The sequence below is a fragment of the Hemicordylus capensis genome, chromosome 14 (assembly GCF_027244095.1).
Source record: "Hemicordylus capensis ecotype Gifberg chromosome 14, rHemCap1.1.pri, whole genome shotgun sequence".
Taxonomy (NCBI): domain Eukaryota; kingdom Metazoa; phylum Chordata; class Lepidosauria; order Squamata; family Cordylidae; genus Hemicordylus; species Hemicordylus capensis.
Window position 1 is genome coordinate 16,625,537 of NC_069670.1, and position 22,085 is coordinate 16,647,621.

A 22,085-nucleotide genomic window follows, 5' to 3' on the forward strand; every position below is an offset into this window, starting at 1 on the left:
GCGGGTTTCCTCACTTTTTATTGGCCTGCACAGACATTCCAGAACGCAGCATTTCCCATTTCCTTGGCATGCTGGGACCCTTTCAGGGTGTCCATCTGAACAAGTTTGAGACTTCCTGGTTCCAAAACTCGGTGTCCTGCAAGGCAAGCAAAATCCAGGGAGCTGGCAAGGCCCTTTCAGATTTACAGCCAACATTCAACCAAAGGACATCAGCCACAGAGGCGCCTTCCTAGCTCTCACTAGGCCAGGGGAAGTGACACTTCGAACCCTGACCCTGAGCTGCTGAACCTTTTCCCATGACTGCCACCTCAAGTGTAACTTGTCAGTGCTCAGGCATGAGGCATCCTTGGCTGTTAACCCTATTGGTGGTGACATTGCCTTCTCACGACAACTGGGAGCCAAGACAGATCTTTGCATGATGCTTGGGTTTCACAAGGAAAGTTCTTGACAAACCTGCCACAGATTTTCATTATTCTCAGCACTGTCCACTGGTGGAGCTGCGAACCTCCCGTCGCTATTATCCAGGATGGCAGTGAGCCTGGTTGCAGGAGGAGATGAAAAGGAAGAGCTCAAAGGCATGTCTGGTTCTGTTAAGAGGCCATCTCTCTTTCCTTTGGCCTCTGCGTCTGGGTCTCTGGAACCCTCTGGAGGGAGCTCTTCCCTGGCTGGCCTCCTCTTCCTTGTTTGACTCATCCTGGCAAAGTCTGGTTTGTTGAACCAGAGTCCTGCAGAACATAACATCAAAATGTGGCTTCCACAGGACTCACTCAAATACAGTTTCCATGTACAGGCATAATCACAAAAACTCACACAGCGTGAAGGGTCAGATCAACCAGGTCTCTGGAGTCTTCGTCACCCCTTGAACTCCCAGCTCTCTCTGTCTTTTCTTCTTACTAACTCGCCTTCTCATACAAACACCCCAACCTACCTTCTACTCCACTGCTCTCATGTGTCCCTTGCTCCAGGCCTGTAGAACTCACGCAGGGGCATGGTGGCTTCTGGTGGGCAGAAGGTAAGGTACTCAGCTGCCTTGCCTCATCATTTTTAGGCTATGGAACAAAAGAACATAAGAACAGCCCTGCTGGATCAGGCCCAAGAAGGCCCATCTGCTTCAGCATCCTGTTTCCCACAGTGGCCCACCAGCTGCCTCTGAGGAGTCCACAGGCAGGAAGTGAAGGCATGCCCTCTTTCTTGCTGTGGCTCCCCTGCAGCTGGTATTTAGCGGCATCTTGCCTCTGAGCTGGAGGTGGCCTATAGCCATCAGGACTAGTAGCCATTGATCTGTCCTCCATGAATTTGTCTAAGCCCCTTTTACAGCCATGCAAGCTAGTGGAAAAACAAGGGGTCCAAATTATTACATGCCATCAAGAACAGTGTTATAGCTCTTCAGGCCTTGTTTGTAGCAGAAGACTGTTGAAAACTTGGGTAATACTTTGGCTTCTTATTAATAAGGCTTTAAGAGTGTAGCAACGTCCTGTCCCGTCTGTCCTCACAACAACCCCGTGAAATGCTCCCAGCTGGGGTACAGATCACAAATCAACAAAGACATTTGACTACAGAATGGCTGCACAGAGTTCTGTGCTAGACTTTAGAATATATCACTTCAGCGGGAGACTGACTTTGTGATGCTAGCAGTGATTAGGATGATGCTGAGCAGAAGACAAAGACAACACAACTTGCCCTTTTGACGTCACATGTGCTGCTAGGCCTCCATCGCTTAAGAGTGGCTTTGCTGAAGGTCTCTCTGATCGTAACTTGGAGCTCCTGGGTATCTGCAACCTACAGATAGAGTGACACACATTCCCTAGCAAAGAGAGTTCTGTTCTCTGTTACATCCTCCTTGGGAAACTGAGCCTGTGAGATGATCCTTAAAGGTGACACCTCGAAGAAGATGACTAGTCTGGACGCGGGCTTAATTTAACTTGTGCCTCTGACATGCTGCCTCATCTGATCTAGCTCAAAGTACTGGTTGTAGGCATATCTACAATGAAAAATCACCTGCAGATGTTGGAGACATCTCCTCCTGAACGCGCTGTCGGTGCTGCTTGAAATGATGCTGGAAATGGCATCCACCATGATGGGCAAAGAATGGGTCAGTTTCTGCTGTTCCTGTGAAGACCCAAGAGTGCTTCTTGACATCTGGCTGCCTCACAGCCCATACCAACTGCAGGGGGAAAGACTCTCAAGACTGTTTCTGTGTCAGGACTGGATATTACATAACTTCTCCAGAGACATATACTGATCTATACGTATAAACAGGACTTGGCGGGAATTTCAGATCCTGCTCACAGAACCTTCTCCCCTGACCCTCTGTCTTCAGTGGTCCAGATCTCTTGTCATTGAACTCTCACCTGGACCACTTTGTGGTGCTGCTCCAGGATGCTCTTGGCCACTCCTTGGATGGCACCTTTCACAGCCTGCTCGCTGCATAAGAAGATAGGATAGATATGGGATAGTATCATGCGCTGGTCCCCTGCACCATATAAAGGAATAGAAATATCAAATGTTAAACCTAGACAAAGGGCAGATGATCCAACATTATCAAGTTTCAAAAACTAAACGCAAGAATTAGTATAACAGATATGTGCCAATACCCACAGCAAGATATATTTTAATAAAATAGTGTGCCTGTAGGTATAGACAGTTTTGCCTTATTGGCTCCATGGGATAAGAGAGAGAAAAGGCAAAGGAATATATGATTGTGGCTCTTCATGAGTTCTGTGAAATCAGGGAAGACTTAAGTAAATACAAGATAGGACTTGTTCCTCTCTCAGCACAGTCAATTTCCCAGAGCAGAGACATTCAAGGACAGGACTATGTCCTCCTCTTCAAATATAAAGACTTTCTGCTTGAAATAATTTGAAATCAAGAAAATGGTGGGGAAATCACATGTCGATAAGCTTACAAAATAGGTATCTACTAGGAGGAATCCTAGGATAGGTATCTGTTCTAAGGCTGGAGCACGCTCAGCCCAAAGCACTGGGAAGTCCAAAGAATGTGTCCGTCTATTTTGCTCTGTCATGTACTGGGCACTCACACACCCCTCAGCTCATTCTGCAGCCCCTCTGGGTAGCCCCCCAAAAGAGGTTCATTCCATAATTCAATTAGCACATTACTCTCCACCCTCACAACAATGTACAGGAACATACAGGAATTGTAGACTGGCTGGTCCTGAAATGGATCAGAGTAACGGAGAAAAAGGAAGAGCAGCAGTGTCTGTTCCTGAGTATCCAGATCAGGTTTGTGGCTGGTGTGCAGCTTGTATCTGACATCAGGCATTGCTGTATCTGAGAGACAGAACACGTTACATAGCATTTCATTTAGATAACAAAGACAGGGATGAATTACTGAAGCTAAGGAACTGGGCAATACTTTATCAGAGGCATTTTTCTTTATCTAGTAAAAAGTCTGAGGGGGAATGATTTCCCTGCTGCATAAGTTTTTGACACATTCTTGTTTAAAATATTTGGTTGATACCTGTGCTATACAACATGGTGGATTTGAAGATACCTTTGTGCATTTTTAACAAAATAACTAGAATTGAGAGACAATCCATCTTTGCATGTCTGTGCTGTGCAAGCCCAGAATTTATTTGCTGAGTTCTATGGCCCACTCTAGTCAAAGGACTCAGGGTAAGTAACAGCACTGAAGAGCTACAGAAAGGAACATTAGACTTGCCATGAAGATTCGTCTCCACAGTAGATGGAGAAGGAACCTGAGGAGTAACCTGTGAGAGGTTACTCCCCCACCTCGCTCCACAGGCAGGTCCATGTCAATCACTGGAGCTTTTTGTCCTTCCATGGAAGAAGTGGGCCCCCTCCCCCACTGTTTCAGAACTTGGTAATGCAGAAACACGCTCACTGAGAGAAACAGAAGCTGCATTTTAAAATATAATTACCTACCCGCATATATCCTGCCCTGCCTGGAACTATGTCTGTCTCAGGTGACCTCACTGCCTTAATGGTGGTCAGTAGTTCTCTGAGGATTTCACTGTAGAAGAGTCTGTGTACCAGGATGAACTTCTGGACTAGCATCTCTTTCTTAGAAATACAGGAAGCTGCTGCCTTATATTGAATCAGACCCTTGGTCCATCTAGCTCAGTATTGTCTACACCAGGGTTTCTCAACGTGTGGATCCCTAGATGTTATTGGACTTCAACTCCCATAATCCCCAGCCCCAGTGGCCTTTGGGAATTATGACAGTTTAAGTCCAATTACATCTGGGGACCCACACGTTGAGAATCCCTGGTCTACAAAGTTAAGCAGAAGCTTCTCCAAGGTTTCAGGCAGGAGTCTCTCTCAGCCATACCTGGAGATGCTGCCAAGGAGGGAACTTGGGAACTTCTGCATGCATGCATGCAGGTGCTCTTCCGAGAGTGGCTCCATCCCCTACGGGGAACATCTTACAGTGCTCACATGTAGTCTCCCATTCAAATGCAAACCAAGGAGAATCCTGCTTAGCCAAGGGGACAATTCATGCTTCCTACCACAAGACCAGTCCTCTCCTCTCCTTTGTCATGTTATAACTGTTAATGGAGAAGGGAGAAGGAAAAGGAGGAATTCCCACAGGACTCTAAGACCTGATTTAAATGTAATGCCAGATGTGTAAGAAGCATTTCTCTGTGCAGTGTTTCCACATGGCTGGCAGCTCTAAAGCAGGTCACTGCACCCAGCTGCACACTATTAGCATGGCAGGTTTAGGGATCAGTGGGCATGGGCAGGCATCACGCCGACATGTTAACACTTCACAAGTAGTGAATATGTATTTAAAGGAGATGCCAGCTGTATGGAAGGTGAGCGGGTTTTTCTTATATACCCAGCATAATGTTTAAATTGGGTTTAAAGAGCTGGTAGCTGATGTGGCTTCTGGTATTTTGAGCCTACAAGCCAGTTTGACACTGAGGATGGAGTGTGTTGAATCTGGATGTAGGAGGCCTGGGCTCAATTCCCTTAACTCCTGGTTTGAAAGTTAATCAGGACTGGTGATCTGTGGAAATGATTGTAAGAACCCAGAATTTCAGGGCAATCCTGGTCAAACCACTCCAGTGAACCAGCATTTAACTAGGATAGGTAATCAGGATTCAAACCTCCAACTGGAATGTTGATTCAGTTTGAGTTAGCTATCCTGGTTAAATGCTGGTGAACCAGAACAGTTTGATCAGGATTGCCCTGAAATTCTGGGTTCTCGCCATCAGCTTCACAGGGCTCACTAATCCTGAGTAACTTTTTAAGCAGGATCTCTGTGGTTGCATGAACCCAGCCATAGTATTTCTGCTTCTAGTTTCAACTGCTCAAGAGGCTGTCTCTAGAAGAGTTACCTTTGGCCACTGTGGCTGGGGATGATGGGAGTTATCGTTCAACATCTGGGGACTGAAGTTCAAGAATCCCTGAGTCACATGAATACTCATTTCTCAGGTAGCTTTTCAGCATTTGTGCAGAACTCAAAACAAGCCATCATGTAGGTGACAAACGTCTTATTGCTTCTACCTTCTTCCCAATATGGATCTGAATCCAGCGTTGCCTGATAGCCGTATCTCTCCCATGGCACTACCCATGAAGGATCTCCAAAAAAAGAATGTGACACCTCTTCAGTGGGCAACAATATAGGCAGGCCGGCAGGGTCATAAAGAAATATATATGGTTGGCTAAGGAAAAGATCACCTGCAGGCAAACTAATGGTATTTTGGGGATACTGTCATTAGTATAGGAGCTACTTATGTACTGCCGCCACCACCAGCAGCTTTGGGTCAGCTAGTCCTAGGCCTATTTTCTTGCCACAAACACTTATTAATAATCCAGGAATACAACATCAGCATGGTGATTAGAAGTTTGATTGGGAGGCTTTCATATGACCCCGTGCAAGTGCTCTCACCGAGTTACATAGTGTCTTCCCATCCTGTGCCATCCCCTGAACTGTCAGCTTTCTCCCTCAATGGGTGGGGGAGCAGTGTTCCCTCTAACAGGGATTCCCAGAAGTTGACTACAAGACCCAGAATCCCCAGCTGCAATGGCTTTTGCTTGGGGATTATGGGAGTTGCAGTCAACAACATCCGGGAATCCCTGTTAGACGGAACACTACGGGGGAGGTCCTGGATCCAGGTTCATGACATGTGCCTGGTGAAGAGGTTTCCTGTGAAGCCCCATCAGCAGCACTCCCAAATTAGCGCTGGGGAGGGAAGAGACAGAAAGAGCTGGGAGCCCGGAGACTTGGGATGCAGAAGTAGAGAAGTGTGCCTGTCATGACTGGGAGGGAGAGAGGAAGTTGGACTGTTGCTTCCCATGCAAGTGGAGACCCACAGTGCATCAGTGGAGAAGAGCACCTGGAACTTTGGGCAGGAGGGAAAGAGAGGGAAGGTCAGGCTGCTGCTTTCCCAGTGAGTAGAAACTCAGTTGGAGGAGAATGCCTCCTGATGGGGGTGGCGGGGGGGGGGGTCAGGCAGCAGCTGCTGCTGTTGCTTCTTCCCCAGTGGGTAGATTCTCAGAGTAGCAGCAGAGAAGCACACCTGGTGTTGGGGGAACAGGCTGCTGCAGCTGCTGCCACCACCATCATTGATACCCTGCCATAGACGCGCTATAAACTTCATCCTAGTTCCCCAGTCCTTGGATAAACTGTGAGCCCCACTCCAGGTGGGTTCTTTTTCACCATCCATATATGGTATGAGCTCTTTCAAGGGTCACAGCAAAGGATACAGAGACAGCAGTTATCCTCACTGGCTGGTTAGGGAGTTGTTTCTGGCAAGGGCATAGAGACATGACAGGCGTGAGCTTCAACTCTCCGCTGAAACCTTTTTCAGCTATTTCCTCCGGAATGAAGAGACCAACTGGTTCACCAGCCGTGGGGTGGATTTTGTCACAAGCCCATATGGCTTTGCTGGTCACACCCATACAAGAAAAGGATGGAGGATAATAGTGGGAAAGAAATCAAACAACATCAAGGAAATTGTAAGAGGAACTTCAGAAGGGCCTCTGGCTAGACCATTCCAGTTTTGGGCTGCATCATTTCTTAACTCCTGCATTACCTGCAGGGAGCCTCAGATACTCGCAGATCTGCTGTCACTTTATAGGGCTGGCTAATACCAGGAACAAGGCTAAATCTCCTTCACTTCTGTGACCCTGGTGCACATGGCTAAGTCCCTGGTGGGTGGTGGGTTGGCCGTGGGAGGACAAATGCCCCCAGATGTGTCCTTAACCTGCTTGCTGAATGGAGAGCTGTTCTGTATGAGTTTAAGCCCTGCTTGCTTCTCCCCTTTCATTTCTGGTTTGGGTGTTCCTGGACAGCCACTCTTGTGGACTGTCCCAGTTCCTCCTCTGGCAAAACATTCTATATTTTTCTGCAGGTGTGTGTTGTTCCCCAAGGACTTGAACCCTTGGCCTGGGGAGGTTTTTTCATGGCACTGCTCCTTCCCAAGTGTACTATCTTTCTTCCTTTTGTGATGTGTGGTCCAAAAGGCAGCCATTAGTAGTATGTGTATGTTATAAGGGGAGTTGAAACCCCTCCCCCCATACTGTGGCCTAGAATATGGTTCTCCATTTCCAGTTTCTTGCTGTCTGCAGCCAATGCAGCAGAATCACAAGTCGTGAGCAGACAATAGCTTCTAAGAGGCTTGCCAGGTGGCTGCGAGGCCAATGGTCTGATTTGGATGGCTTCATCAGGATCCTGTACCAGTCCAGCACAACGGGAGAGGCGAACACATGAGAGCTAAAGACACTCCCAGCCATTTTCTCAGCGTCCATAGCAACACTCACAGCCTGCACCAGCTGAAAGATGACATGCCAACACTGTCCTCATGTGGACCAGGCATGGAAGGAGCTGGTTCAGGCATGCTGAAGGGGACATGCCCCCATTTCCAGCCCACCATGCACACAAAACACACAACCTGCCTGACACAAGAATGTAACGACACCTTCCCACCACAAATCCACACACACAGCTTTTACCTCACATGTCCGCCAGGTGGCAGCATAAGCTGCTTATGGCACAAGGCGCTCCCTTCTCCCCACTTCTAAAACCATCTCAGCCAGTAATGGTCATTGTAAATAACCTAGCTGCCTGGAGCAGAGCTTTGTGGCCAAAAGATTAAGAAGATGAAGGAAGTATTCTGGCACCTTCGGCCAGCAGCGCTGCTTAACCCTCACTCAATGCCTGGCATTCATTCCTAACTTCAAACTTAGACTGCAATGGAAACTTACCAAGGTCACCTACAGTAGTAATCTTGCCCAGCACTCATTCTTTTTCCATGGAACAAGCACCAAACTTCCTGGTAGATTATGCCCGCTGCCTTTTGGATCCAATTTTATGAAAGGATCTGGCTAACAATTCTCAAACTTGCCTCAATTATATTTGCTGAATCTTTTTGTCATGTCTCTTTGGCAAAAGGGGTGGTGGGTGGGGACAATTGTTCAAGTCTTAGAACCTCAAACATGTTAGTAATGTAGCTGAAACCTTCTTCTTGCATATGATTTACTGTTCTCAGGGGTCAACATTATACCCATAACTGCTCAAGCAGCACCTGCAAACCTACTACAACTCACCTCACAAAATGACTCCCTTCACTGAGTAGCCTTGTCCCATCTGGCAGACGTGTACTGGCTCTCCTCTCTGTGCTAAGGAGCAGAAGTCAGAAAAAGCTTGGGTGAAAAAAACGAGTCTTTGGGGACTTTTAAATAGTTGCCAGAAAAGTTGTCAGAGATGGAGAGACTGTTATTTCAGCAGGGAGCGCATTCCAGAGATTTGGGGCAACAACAGAGAAGGCCCATCCCTTCGTAGTCATCAGAAGAGCTGGTGGCAACTGCAAACGGACCTCTCCAGATGATCTCAATGGTAATGTCAATGGGGCTCATGGTAAAGAAGACGCTGGGGTCATTCACAGAATCAAAAACTGTGTTCTACCTAGGTTTGGGAATTGTGTGTGCTCCCACACACAGCTCCCAAACCTGGGTAGAACACAGTTTTTGATTCTATGAATGGTCTCATTCTCTTAAATACCCAGGGCCTAAGCTGGGTATTTAAAAGAAAGGTGATTTAAAACTAAAGGAAGCCTGACTGGACCATTGATTTTCCTTCCTACCCTTGCCATGTGCAATTGGGATGTAGAGCAGCAAGACTGAGTATTTAAATGAGAGCCCTTTAAATAGGGAAGGCGTACTCAGGTCAAACTGCCAATCCTTGCCATCTAATTCAGGACATTTTGGTTTCAGACCCTTTCTAAAGCCAGAGGAGTGGGAACAGGACATCCTTTGTTTATAGTCACAACTCTAGTAAGAGCTGACACAGCAAGATTCTTGGATGACACCAGGACTGACCTGCCTGCCTGCAGAATACAACAGAGGCAACTCTGCAGGCTTGCTGAGATACAGATTTCTCTACCGTCCCTCCTTTGCTCAGAGAAGAAAGGGAGAAACTTGTAAGTTACGTTTGCTCTAAAATGTTTCATAGAGTACGCAAAGCTAAGTCAAATAGAACTTGTAACTTTTTTGAGCAACTGCAAAAGATACTTTCAGCAGTTTGAACTTCAGCTGCTGATGAAAGAAAGCACAAGCCTTTGAATCCTCAAGGCAGCTGGAAATAAATCTTAAATCAAAAGGTGCAGTGGCTTCAGGTAGACTCTGAGTTTAGCTGCAAATCAAGGGAGCTCTCGCATGCCCACAAGTGAGCTGTGTTGCATACATCCACAAAGGTTATTCAGAAAAGCACCCCTTTATAGTATATTGTTCTTTACTATATTGAATAAGTCACACTTACCCAGCAAGATCACATTCAGGAAAGACACATGAGGAATCTCCCAGAGTCGTTTTTGTCTTTGCCCAGGATTATTATTTTAAAATATGCATACACCACTGTTCAGCAAGGAAGTTATCAGAGTGGTTTACAAAGCAAAAGAAACATGAATATGGTTTCCTACCCTACAAGGGTTCACAATCTAAAAAGAAACATGAAGCTCCAACAACCCACCCCCCCATGAGAGGAATGCTATGCTGGGTTGAACAGAGAGACCGAGAGAGTTGCTTTCTTCCTGATAAATATAAGAGAGCCACCATTCTAAAAGGTATCTCTTGGCCCAGTAAACAGGGCTGGATGGGAGCATCCTTGGGAAGAAGAAGCTAGGGTCCTTCTCCTGAAATGTTCCTCTGCAATACACAGCTCAGAAATAAGGTATGTACAGTTAAGGAATTATGCTTTAAGGAATTCATATGTCTCTTTCCTTCACCTATTTATTTATTTTTGTTATTGTTTTATTTATTGTTAAATTTATATATCACCTTTCATTAAAACAATCCCAAGGCAGTTCACACAGAAATTTTTTTAAAAGACTATAAAAACACACAATTAAAATATTAAGCTAAAATATAAAAACATAAATATGACTACAAAGATTTAAAATACAAGCATAAAGATATTAATACTAATTCTTAATATTAATTCATATTAATTCTTCTCTCGGTGAGAATAGTGCAGAAGAGTGTTTCATGCCTTAAAATGCATGTGTTAAACTGAACTGTTCATATGAGCTTGTAAGGACCATGAAGTGTCATGTTGTAGGAATTTCAGAGCAATCTGCTCTTAACAGTAAGCCTTTTCAGTCATATCAAACAGTGATCCCACTGAATCCAATAATAGTTAATTCAGACATGGAGAGCAGCTGTTTTCAATGGCTGCCAGACCTAGAGAAGAGAGGCACGTCTCTTTTTCCCAGGCCAGGGATTGTATTCTTTGGGGGTGTGGAAGTAGGCCATGATGACTATTTCTTCATGTCCAATGCAAAGCAACCGAGCCTTGTAAATCTTTCACAACCATCATGATAACTTTGTGGATGAAGTGTTTACTCACCTATATGTCTTGGTAGAAATGTAGCCATTCATTTTTACACAGTAATGAAATTTGATCTACAAAGCAGAGCAGTAGAGAATCCATTAGATTCAAACAGCAGGTGAGGGGGCGGGAAGGATGCTGGGTAAAAAGAGATGGGGGGGCGAGTTCTGTACTAGCTGTTTCTTTCAAAATTACTGTTTTTCATTCACTTCTTTAAGAAGAGAGGTTAGACAACATTATTGCCAAACATAGTGTTTTCAAAACTGTGCTCTCATTTTCTCCCTCAGCCTGATTTGTGACTACTTTTCTGTCTTCTGCCAGAATTAAAGTGCTAGCTAGCCTGCCTGGTATGGACTGACAAAGTGCTACTGATTTGCCTGGTGAAGTCATCTGTGCTGAAGTTCTATTCCTGCCTCATCCCTTCCTGCGTGCTCTTTGTCAATAAGCCCACAGGTGAGACACCACCCCCCCCCAAATACATTCCAGTTAACTTTGCACTTTTTCTTGTGGCCATGTTGGCATTGGGCAAAGACTATTTGAAAAACATGTGATTTCTGCACATATCAGGCTTGCAGGCAGTCAATGGCTAGAGGTGTACAAATCAGATGGTATGAAAATATGATAACTAACTAACTAAACAAATAAATGGCTGTGTGGATACTTGGTCCAGCCTACTTTACATCCTAGTTCTGCCAGAAACCAGTGAAATCACCTAGCTGAAATGACAGCTACTATCCCCTCCCATCTCGTCATCCCCTTTTAGCCTCTCTACAGACCTCAGAAACAAAATGTGTAGTGCCAAGTGCCATGGCTGTATGCTTCATATTGCACATCCCCCATCCCCTACAAACAATCCAGGCATACTTAAAAATTTGGACATGGCTAAATTGCTTCAGAGGACAGAAAGTGGGGTTTATTTGTTTCTCCTTTTCTGGTCCTAGAAAACATTTCTGGCCTATAGTTTAGCACCCCCACTTTTAAGTCTTCTATGTGCAGCTTAGTGATTCCAAGGTGGCTTCAGAGTCACATTCGACAAGCCAGAGTGTAGAAGCAAGGTCTTACCGTGGTATGCACAAGGCTAATTCTGTGGATGAACTGCTTCAGAGCTAAACAATCCTCCTTGAGATCTTCAGACTTCTCATAGAGCTGTAAAGCCACAATGTCCACCTTATTATTTGCTAAAGATTTGTACTGAAGCTAGATTGTATCCCCTAAACTCCCAAAGCTTCAAAATTCCTTCTTGCCCATCATTTTGCCTGGTCAGTCAATTAGGTATTTTCATTTAAAGACTTCTAGCACAATCTTATGCCTCTTTACTCACAAGTAAACACCACAGTGTTCAACAGGGCATACTGTACTCTCAGGAAAGTGTGCGCAAGTTGGCAGGCTAAAACTGCTGTTACAAGATGAAAATGAAGAAGCATGACATTCTTTACTGTTAATAGCAAACACTTTAAACCAGTCAGGCCCAGTGAGAAATGGCCATTTATAATTTCAGACTAGGCTTATGTTCCCCTTTCCTTGTGCTTTACAATGTATGTAGGATTTTGACACTGAATTGCAAGCTCTTCTGGTTGCACATGGCATGCACACACACATGTGTACACAAACACACCTTATGTAAAAGCACAGGATGTTGGTTTACCTCTGCTCAGTCTATGCCAGAGCAGCCTTATCTTGTTCTAGCCAGTTCTGACCAGAATCTAGGTTCTTGGCCTTGTCCTCAGACTGCAAGCAAGAATCTAGGCCACTGCTTTGAATTCAGTAACTCCAGGCGTACCAGAAACACAAATGTGCTCTACATTTGGAGTTTTGGTTGTGCAATGAAGGCTCTGCTTTTTCCAGCAATATTCTGGGGATTTTAGGCCTCTATAATTTTGCTGTTCTACAAAATCTCCGTGGAGAAAGTAGCCCATGAGCTCTACCCTTGACTAGCCTTGGTTTTGGGAAGGTCAGGTCCTGACCTCCTCTACATTTGGATATGTCCGTTCTCTCATGCCTGCCCAAAAAGAAATTTCAGATCTTTCAGTATTCAGCCCTATTACCCTTAAGAGCCTTAGAATCCTTTCCTTGGTCTTACTTTTTCTGTTCCATTGTGGCTGGGTCAACCTAATGCACACAAGGTATAGTCAATGGGAATGTGTCCAAGTATGTCTACACCACACATAGACACTGGTGTTGCACTATGGACTCTTTAAAAGGATTCGGGGGGATTGTCGATTCATAGGAAAGTGAGGACTCTTTGTTATTATCGATTGTCCCTTCTCACAGCTCAGGCTCACTGGCTTTTGACAGCAAAGCTTTTGACAGCAAAGACAGGTTTGGAGTGGCTTTCTATTTTGTAATATAGACAAGCTGTTGCTCCAGCAGGACTGGTCTGCACGGTTGTCCCACACAAGCATCTCTCTGAAGTGAAGGCAAGAGGCCAAGAAGCAAGAAAGAGGGAACAGCTGCACTATATTCTGGCACCACAAAAGCCACATAGGGACGCTGAAACAACTTCACCAGCTGTTGGGAAGATGCTGGAGAACAGATTGGCTAGGCAGAACTGGCACAAGCCATGTCTCTGCAGGATGGAAGCCTAATTGCTCACCAAGAGGTGCAGGAACACAGAAAACAGAGCAATGCTTTCCCTTAGGACAAGCTAGTGTTTAAAATACTAGAGACAACTTTTCAGGTCCAGGAATCTCCAAGAGAGGCAAAGCCCAGAAACTAGTAAACCCTCAGAGGGGCTTCATCCTGCAGTTTCCCAGTGGAGAGAGCTAAGAAGACTTTACTGTTATATGGAAAGAAATGTGAGTTGCAGATAGAGTAAATACCTACTCAGAGGGCTCACAGGCATCTTATTCAGATCTTGAAGGCCAAATCTTACAGGGCATTGTTCTTTGACAAAAAAGAGAATGGGGGATTCCTGGAACTGGCACTAATGTGAGATATGTTCCCACATGGCTTGCCCACACTGAGTAATGACAACAGCAACTAGGCTCTGCAGGAAACTTTGATAACTAATCCATAAGAGACGCTGACCTCAAAGGAAAGCTGAAAAGGCATGGTGTGCAGAGATTCATGGGGACACCCTCTTCCACTCAGAGCCTTGCTCTGGCATAAAGGCAGCAAGCCTTCCATTTCTGCAGAAGAGAAAATGGGTAAAATGAGACAAGCACATTAAAAGTGCCATAGAAAGTAAACAGCAAGGTGTGGGGAATAGACTAAATAGCCTTCTGGGTTCCTTCTGACTCTAAAGATAAATCAGCAAGGTTTACATTTAGGGCTGTGTCACTAAGTACCCTTACAGCATCTCCAGATAGAGGGATTTTTTCTTTTCAGAAAACACAGATAGCGCTCAGGGGGATGCTGTTGTTCTTGCTGTGCAGGGACTGTGACATTGCCTGGCATTTACTGCTCATTTTGGGAAGAAAAACAGCTAGCCATTCCATTATAACATACACAAGCTGGGGCTAATTTGCCACCTAGGGTTTTCAAGCTGCCCATGGTCAACCAGTGGTCTGAGGGACATCAGGGAGTGGAAGTCTCAGGCCTGAGCTGTCTCCCAGGTCTTGTTCAGACATTTACCTTTTCTCGTCTGATCACTGAGGAGTTTGTGGCAGAAATCACCCTTTGCAGCAACTGCGGAGAACAAAAAGAGGGGAGGTTTCATTTTAGATTTCCATCCAGCTACAGGGATCCCTGTTCTCCAAACCTCTACCATGGACCCATGGTTCTACAACAACCACTACCCAGCAAATAGTCCTGCAGACTGTTGGTAGCCATACAGAAAGCATCTGATCCTTGAAATGGCTGCTGAGAGGAAGGGGGTTAGTCATTCGTTTCTTTAGATTTCCACTTTTCCGAACAACTGCTCAGGGTAGCATATGAGTAACACATCATACAAATAATGTTAAAATATGGCGTGAAGACTAACTGGATAGTCACCCCACACAGGAGGCGGCTTGATGGAGTTGCCGTCATCCCTCGCTGACATCAATGGACGCTCTGGCAGCTCCTGCCACACAGTTCTCTTGGAGACAGCTGACTCAAAAACGGAATCCTCACAGGAGGGGTCTTGTTATCCCTAATTGTCAGGTCTGAAGGTGGTGGCAAGTTAGCCTGGCTCTCTTCCTTCAGTTTAAACACAGTTGCGATCATTGCTTTGAAGGGATGATTGTAATTATACTCACTAAGAGTTGCACAGTGGAGTTGGTTCACATACTGGACAGAATCTTCAATGTCCACAGAAACCACAAGCATCCCTCCTGATGTGGAGAACCCGTCTGGCTGCTCTTGTTTGTCATACTGAAGGTGAACGATTAAGTATTCTAAAATCTGAAGTGGTAAAGAGCCTTGAGAAATTACCAGTAAAATTATGAAATTGTGTACATAAATTCTGGTTTGAGAAAGAGCAAAGATCTGCTAAGCTAAGCACCAGGACAGCTAGTCTTGGAAACAGAAGGCCCAGTGGCATGTCCTTAAGGCTTCAATGGGATTACAAGCATATGTGGACCTAAGACTGCAATCTTCTCTCTTACCCCTGCCTGTGATTTTCACCCATATTGTGTTACAGCACAATTCCAGAATTTGGTTTTTAATCCAAAATTCTCTTTTACCAGTTTTTTAAAACTGGGTTTACCTCAAAAGCAAATTCCATACTATTGTGGATATTTATATACCGCTCTTCAACCAAAAGTTCTCAAAGCAGTTCACAATAAAATAAAATAAAAATACATCAATGAGATGGTCCCTTGTCCCCATAAGGCTCACAATCTAAAATGAAACATTAAGTGTTATAAAAATCCTTACCTAAAATGTTCAGGAATAAGGAAACACTTTTTAAAAAGCAGGGACAGAAAGTTCTTACTTTTCCAGGTCAGTTCTATAAAAGGGCTACTAGTCCTGCAGGGAAAGGATTGCTATTGCTTTTTCTTTCACGCTTCCTGAAACCACTGAATACATTGCCTTCTTAATGCAGGAAAGGCTTCTAAAATCTTGGCAGGGGAACCACAACAAAGCTAGAGGGAGAAGGAAGCTTCTTAAGGAAAAAACAACAAACATGAATTGTCCAAAAAAAGCATTTGGAAAAACACTGCAAAGCACACTGAAGAGCAAACCTTTTATATTCCCACAGCCCTGGAGCTGTAATCCCTGGCAACAAGGTGAAAAGTGGATTAGAATATCTCCTGGCAGCCCCCCACTGCCAGCATCAGTGTCTCCCTTTTTAATACACAGAGATGATGCCTAAGGCAAGAAAAACATCCTATCATTCTGTGTTTCTGTCCCTTCCTTTAAAAGTGGTGGGGCAAATAAGTCTTATGGGCCAGTGCTTCTTTAAGGAAAGCAAGGAGATTTGAGATTTACAAGTGAATATCAGGCAAGGTAACTGAAGACCAAAGGATCTTTGCTTGAAAGATGACAGTTTTCAGAAGTCCCAGCTAGCCATCGTGCTATGGGGGCCAAGGTTAAGACTGTGTTCACATGAGGATATTTGGAATAATATGCCTTGCTTCTGTACTGTTCACACAAACTCTTTAAGAAGCTGCTTTATTCCAAATTAGTGTATGCAGAGAAATTACTTATCCTCTATAAGTAATTCTATAGGCTGCAACTTAACTTATTTCTCAGTTAAATAAGAGTCTGATATTTATTACTAAAGCACAGGCTAAGCATACAATTAACAGGCTCTTATTCAGAGAGAGGGAGAACCTTTGGAGTTTAGTCTCCATCCCCAAACCCAAACATGGACACTAACCTATATAGACAAGCATCCCCCTAGACAAGAGCAGAGGCAAAGCTTATGCAGTAAATTCCAACAGTTAGACCACTGGCCCATCAAGTCCAGTATTTTCTACTTGGGCAGTGGTTCTTAAAGATCCCAGGCAGAGTGTCTACCCCAGGAAATTGAAGAGTTGTTTCTGCTCTGCTTTTAAAAGAGCAAATAATCTTCTTCTCTTTGGTAAACAGGGTGCTGGCTGCTCAAATAAATGCTAGAGGAGGATGAGTACCTTTTGCTTTTAAAAACAAGCATGTTCTCTTCCTCTCACCACATCTTAACTACATTCTCCTAGTAAAAGACCAAAAGTGTCAAGGCTTTTTTTTAACGTGGAAGTTAATAGGCTGTGCAAACACACAGCTCGATTTAAGGTGGTGCAGGATCAGGTTCTCCATGTCTACGGAAATATCCCTGTATGTGTCTCAAAAAAGGACTTGGAATGTAATCCCTTCATTGTGTAGCAGGCTTTCTGATTTCCATGCAAGGGAAACACATATTCCTGTGCTACAGCCCAGAAACTATTATTCTCTGCCACCGTGAATAGAGCTAATCAAGAGCTATTAGGCAGCACTTAACTTGCTTCTTGCTGGCCACCTGTTCATACAAGGGCAGGGCAGGGCCTCTCGCAGAGGACTGCACTCTTTCTCTCTAATGGAAGAATTGTGAAGAGTCCAGCAGTTCACCCATAAAACTGATTGCTTGGATTGGCAATTATGGTGGGCAACTTCACACATTGCATTTTAATGGATACATGCAAAACATTTTATATGTTTCTGTGAAACTGTAAGATGAGCAGGCAATAAGATGAGTGGCATACAGATACATGCACCAGGAAGCCAGCTGTAATATGTTGCCTCTACACATGGTAAACATATTTGTTATCACACTGCAGATTTGAAATTAATATGAAAAAGCAGTATGATTTTAAGTAGAATACATAATATAATAGGGAATCGCTTGGGATTTCTATTCAAATTATTTACCAGCACAACAATTAGCTGAGATGTTATATTTTCTTGAGTCACTTTTTGTTAGGACAAAATCCACTATTAGTATATCCTGCTTCTAAATGCTCAGATTTGTCAGCTGGCAAATTCTATGCACTCATGTTGAAGTAGTGAACTCTCCCCCACAAGAACACCACACAGGCTATTAATTTTGCTTTGTCCACTGGCTTTACCCAACAAAAGGTTCTCTCAAGATGAATGCCAGCAAGCCCTGGGCAAAATTGCAGGCATTATCTGCTGCCACTGGAGGGCAGAATAAGAGCATGACATCAATATAAGAATATAAACATCCCAGGCTAATGCTCTGGGCCTTGCAGCTTCACAGATAAAAGAAAAACGCAATCCCAAGTGAGATCCACACAGTGAAAAGTGGTACTCACATGATTAGTGTTAAATAGCAACAATCATCTCAGATTTGGCCTGCAAATGTACCACAACACCGTGGCAATGCAACGGATTGCTGTACTCAGTATTTACAGAAAGAGTGGAGATACTGAAACACAGACTTAAAGCAAGATGGAATTAAAAGCCCACATGTAACTATAATTGAGCAGATGGGTTCAAAGAACCCGGGGCCCCCAGCTCCACCCTTCCCTATTTTCTTCCTTATCTCTCTCACTCCGAAGGGCCACCAGGGAGAGGGGTGAACATGGGCCCTCTCTCCCCTAGCTATGCCCCTGAATTAAAGCAAGACATAGAAGCTGTTCTCCCACACACCCTAACCCAGACTAGAACCAAGGAAGCCCAGCCTTGGTTAGGCTGCGTGTGAGAACGTATGTCAGGCTCCGGGACTGTGTGCCTCCTCAGGCTTCATTTAACAGAGACAGGCACCCGTCTCCTGGGGGATCCCCGCAATGTACCATGCTCGATACCCGGAAGCCGGGACGTATCGTCCTGGCCTCTGCAGCAGAGGACAGTATGGGTGCGCGATACATGGATCGTCCTGGGGGGGAGGTAAGCTTCATGCAGCCTTCCCCCCACCCCGTCCACCTGCTCTTCCGCCCACCTGGTTGTGTGAATGGCCCCCATTAATTCAACATGGGAGCCAGCGTGGTGTAGTGGTTAGAGTGCTGGACTAGGACCGGGGAGACCTGAGTTCAAATCCCCATTCAGCCATGATACTAGCTGGGTGACTCTGGGCCAGTCACTTCTCTCTCAGCCTAATCTACTTCACAGGGTTGTTGTGAGGAGAAACTCAAGTATGTAGTACACTGCTCTGGGCTCCTTGGAGGAAGAGCGGGAAATAAATGTAAAAACAAACAAACAAACAAACATATTTGGAGAGATGCTAACACAACATTGCATCACAGCAGTGCCTCTATATTCCTGAATCCTGGTGCCCCTCACAGTAGAAACCTGTGTCCACGATTTAATGTGTTTCTCTACATATCTATTGAACCAAAGGAGGTGTCTATTTCAGATTTGACAGGAGGCCATCTAATGTCAACAAGCAAACCAACATGATATTGTTGCTGTCTAGCCAAGATACATTCATTTTATTTGTTTGTTTATTACATTTCTATACCGCCCAAAACTTGTGTCTCTGGGCGGCCACATTCATGACAAAGTAGCTAGACTTGCAATGGCTACTTAAAGGCTGAGGGGAAAATATGCCAGCCAGGGGTCAATTTCTTGAACCGTAAAGGGATGTTGTCCAGTATTATTAATTCCCTGTAGTTTATTTTTATCCAGTTCTATCCCTTTGAAGGGAAAAGTTTTTAGAATGATAAAAGATGTCGTCCTTAGCTTTTAAAAATTATTATTGATAATGATAATCCTTGCTAACTTGGCAAAGAGGCACCTTTTAACATGGTGATTCTCTTTTATTTAGCAGGGAGAGAGTAACTGGCCCTCTCCACCCCCAGCACAGGACCTCCAGTGACTTTTGCTGGTGTCTGTCTTATGTTTCTTTTTAGACTGTGAGCCCTTTGGGGACAGGGAGCCATTTTATTTATGTATTATTTCTCTGTGTAAACATTTTTGGAAGGGTGGTATAGAAATTGAATGAATGAAGGAAGGAATGAAGTGTTGCCCCTTTTTTGCTTTTATGGTTGCTTTTGTCATGGCTGTAGTTGTTGAGACAAGGAAGACTTCATTTTACACTTAAAATAAATGCATAAATAAAACGCGACTACCCCACCCCCAAATGCTGTGCCCCCAAGTAGTCTATTGTTCCTTCCTTGCTACAAGCCCCCACCTCAGGATTTACCCCCGACTTGGGCTACTGTAGCCCGCTCCCACATTCCCCCCTCTCTCCCCTCACACAAGACCATATCAAAAACCCACCCCACACACATTCACTCTAGGGCAGGGCTGCTGCTGCACAACTTCTGCCCGCCAGCTGTTCGCTTGGACTGCAACTCCCACCATCCCTTGCTATTGGCCACTGTGGGCTGGGGACGATGGGAATTGTAGTCCAAGCAGCTGGAAGGCCACAGTGTGTGACACCCCTGGCTCAAGGGGCTTGTCTGGACCCTCCTCAAAGGTAGGTGACCTCCTTTCGCAATACATTCTCTCTTCCATTCACACATTCCCCCCCCACGCACACAACACATGCATGCGCGCGCACCCTGCGTGTGATCGACGCCCCCTCCCCCTTCATTCCTGGGCCGCCTCTTTATCTCCCGCCCCGAAATAACGGATTTTCCCGCCCAAACTACCGGCGCGAGCGAGGGCGCCGCTTCACTCTTTCCTCCACGCCCGCCCGCCCAGTTTTACCTCGCGCGCAGGGGGTGGGGGTGGGGGGTTGTGACAGAAAGCGCGTGCCCGTTAAGCGCGTTCTCTGTGGTCCATCCCCTGCCCTGTCCAGCCTCTCACTCCTAGTCTCAAGGAAGAGTTGGTGATGATAAACCCGTCCAGCCTCTCACCGCCGCCTCCGCCCCGCGCGCACCCCCAAGCCCTTTTTCATCGGCCCCAACAGGTGATGGCGCCTCACATTCTTCAGCCCCACACCCGCTGAACCAATGGTCTATATTGAGAGAGAGGGAGCTTTGTGTTGAGTTATCGTCTAAAAGCCTGTATATTGCACCCCACCATCCAGCTCGCTCGCTCTCTCTCAGGCACAATCTAGCTACCTACCTAGTAGTACCTACCTACCTATCTGCATTCCGCCCCCTTTTCAAAATTTAATGCTCTATCTATCAGCATCCTGTCCCCTTTCCAAAATTTAATTATCTACCTTCCTATCTCTCTATCTATCTGCATCCTGCCCCCTTTTCAAAAATTATCTATCTATCTACCTGTCTATCTATCTATCTACATCCTGTCCCCTTTTCAAAATTTTATCTATCTATCTATCTATCCAGCGTGGTGTAGTGGTTAGAGTGCTGGACTAGAACCTGGGAGACCTGAGTTCAAATCCCCCTTCAGCCATGAGACTAGCTGGGTGACTCTGGGCCAGTCACTTCTCTCTCAGCCTAACCTGCTTCACAGGGTTGTTGTGAGGAGAAACTCAAGTAAGTAGTACACCGCTCTGGGCTCCTTGGAGGAAGAGCAGGATATTAAATGTACAATTCATCATCATCATCATCTATCTATCTATTTGCATCCTGCCCCCTTTTCAAAATTTAATGATCTCTCTATCTCTCTATCGTTCAGTTTTTATACCACCTTTCATAAGACATCCCAAGGCAATGTACAAAAGTTAAAATGCCATAAAACTCCCTACAAATCATATTTAAAAACTTAAAATCAGTTAAACAGTAAAACCATATAACATAATCATCATTTCCATATTGTATATAATGTATATAGTATTCTCTATGCCCCTCCCCTTTAAAATGAAAGAATGCATATTGATTATGTTCATATGTAATATAAAAAGCTGAGGGGGAGGTGTCTTTTACTTTTGGAATGGCTTTGTTTATTTATTTATTTATCTATTTATTATACTTTTACACCACCCCAGACATCCATCTCTGGACAATTTATTCACCCTCATATCCCTGCTTCAGATCCAGAACACACACACGTTTCTTTATTTCTTTCCTTTCCCCCTCCCTTTGCTCTTGCTGCTAAATATGATGCAACAACATAGAGAACTTCGATGCATTTGTAAATCCTCATAAGCCTCATATGATTACCTCCTGCTCTCTGTAAAAGGAATCACGTCAATCATATGATTTTTACACATACAATAGATGTTTACAGTCACAGAACCCTTCATATTTAATCATGGAATATTAGAGTGGGAAGGGACTTTGGAGATCTTCTAGTCCAACCCCCTACTCAGTGCAGGAGACGACAGCTACAGCAATCATCCCTGTCAGACGGCCATCCAGCTTCTCTTTAGAAACCTCTGGCAAAGAAGAGCCCACCACTGCATGAGGCAGACTGTTCCATTGTCCAACAGCTCTTCTCTTAGGAAATTCCTCCTTATGTCTAAACAGAATTGCTTTCTTGTCATTGGTTCTAGTTCTGCCTTCAGAAGTAACAGAGGAATGAGTCCACTTTTGTTTGACTGCCCTTCAGATATTTGAATCTGAATCTGATTTTTTTTAAAGTAT

General features: G+C 44.8%; 2 protein-coding genes across 17 annotated transcripts in view; one reads left to right on the forward strand and one right to left on the reverse strand.

Annotated features, from left to right (window-relative positions):
* Position 1: 1 nt before the first annotated feature.
* Positions 2-21,535, reverse strand: C14H11orf80 (chromosome 14 C11orf80 homolog). Of its 11 annotated transcripts, none has more exons than XM_053277643.1 (16): positions 21,515-21,535; positions 14,988-15,132; positions 14,383-14,436; positions 13,837-13,937; positions 11,872-11,955; positions 10,828-10,883; positions 8,532-8,603; positions 6,690-6,870; positions 5,487-5,634; positions 3,150-3,287; positions 2,352-2,473; positions 1,999-2,109; positions 1,681-1,779; positions 929-1,049; positions 454-725; positions 2-136 (listed from the first exon to the last, which is right to left on the reverse strand). In XM_053277643.1, the coding sequence occupies exons 1-16, from the start codon at positions 21,518-21,520 to the stop codon at positions 83-85; spliced, it is 1,764 nt and encodes a 587-aa protein (XP_053133618.1). In that variant the 5' UTR covers positions 21,521-21,535; the 3' UTR covers positions 2-82. The 11 variants fall into 11 exon arrangements, with proteins under 11 accessions (XP_053133618.1, XP_053133623.1, XP_053133616.1 ...); XM_053277648.1 differs by lacking the exon at positions 21,515-21,535 and adding an exon at positions 20,299-20,820; XM_053277641.1 differs by lacking the exon at positions 21,515-21,535 and adding an exon at positions 20,150-20,269.
* The window catches only part of LOC128337077 (acylphosphatase-2-like), a 46,964-nt gene continuing 34,048 nt past the window's right edge, over positions 9,170-22,085 (forward strand). For 2 of the 6 annotated variants that reach the window (XR_008312173.1, XM_053277657.1), the window contains exon 1: positions 20,216-20,500. The gene's annotated coding sequence lies outside the window, so the exon portion shown is untranslated. Of the gene's footprint in view, positions 9,404-10,061; positions 10,153-11,130; positions 11,263-19,916; positions 20,066-20,215; positions 20,501-22,085 lie in introns of those variants that run through there. The other 4 variants (XM_053277661.1, XM_053277659.1, XM_053277660.1 and 1 more) reach the window with 4 other exon arrangements.

Bases quoted from the DNA above. Each gene is read 5' to 3' on its own strand.
- C14H11orf80 (XM_053277639.1), bottom strand. From the start codon at position 19,950: ATGGTGGGAGTTGCAGTCCAAGCGAACAGCTGGCGGGCAGAAGTTGTG. The intron at 5,635-6,689 runs GTATCCTTTGCT...AGCCAACCATAT, and splicing joins TGAGGATAACTGCTGTCTCT to ATATTTCTTTATGACCCTGC. The intron at 726-928 runs GTAGGTTGGGGT...TATGTTCTGCAG, and splicing joins TGAGAGCAGTGGAGTAGAAG to GACTCTGGTTCAACAAACCA.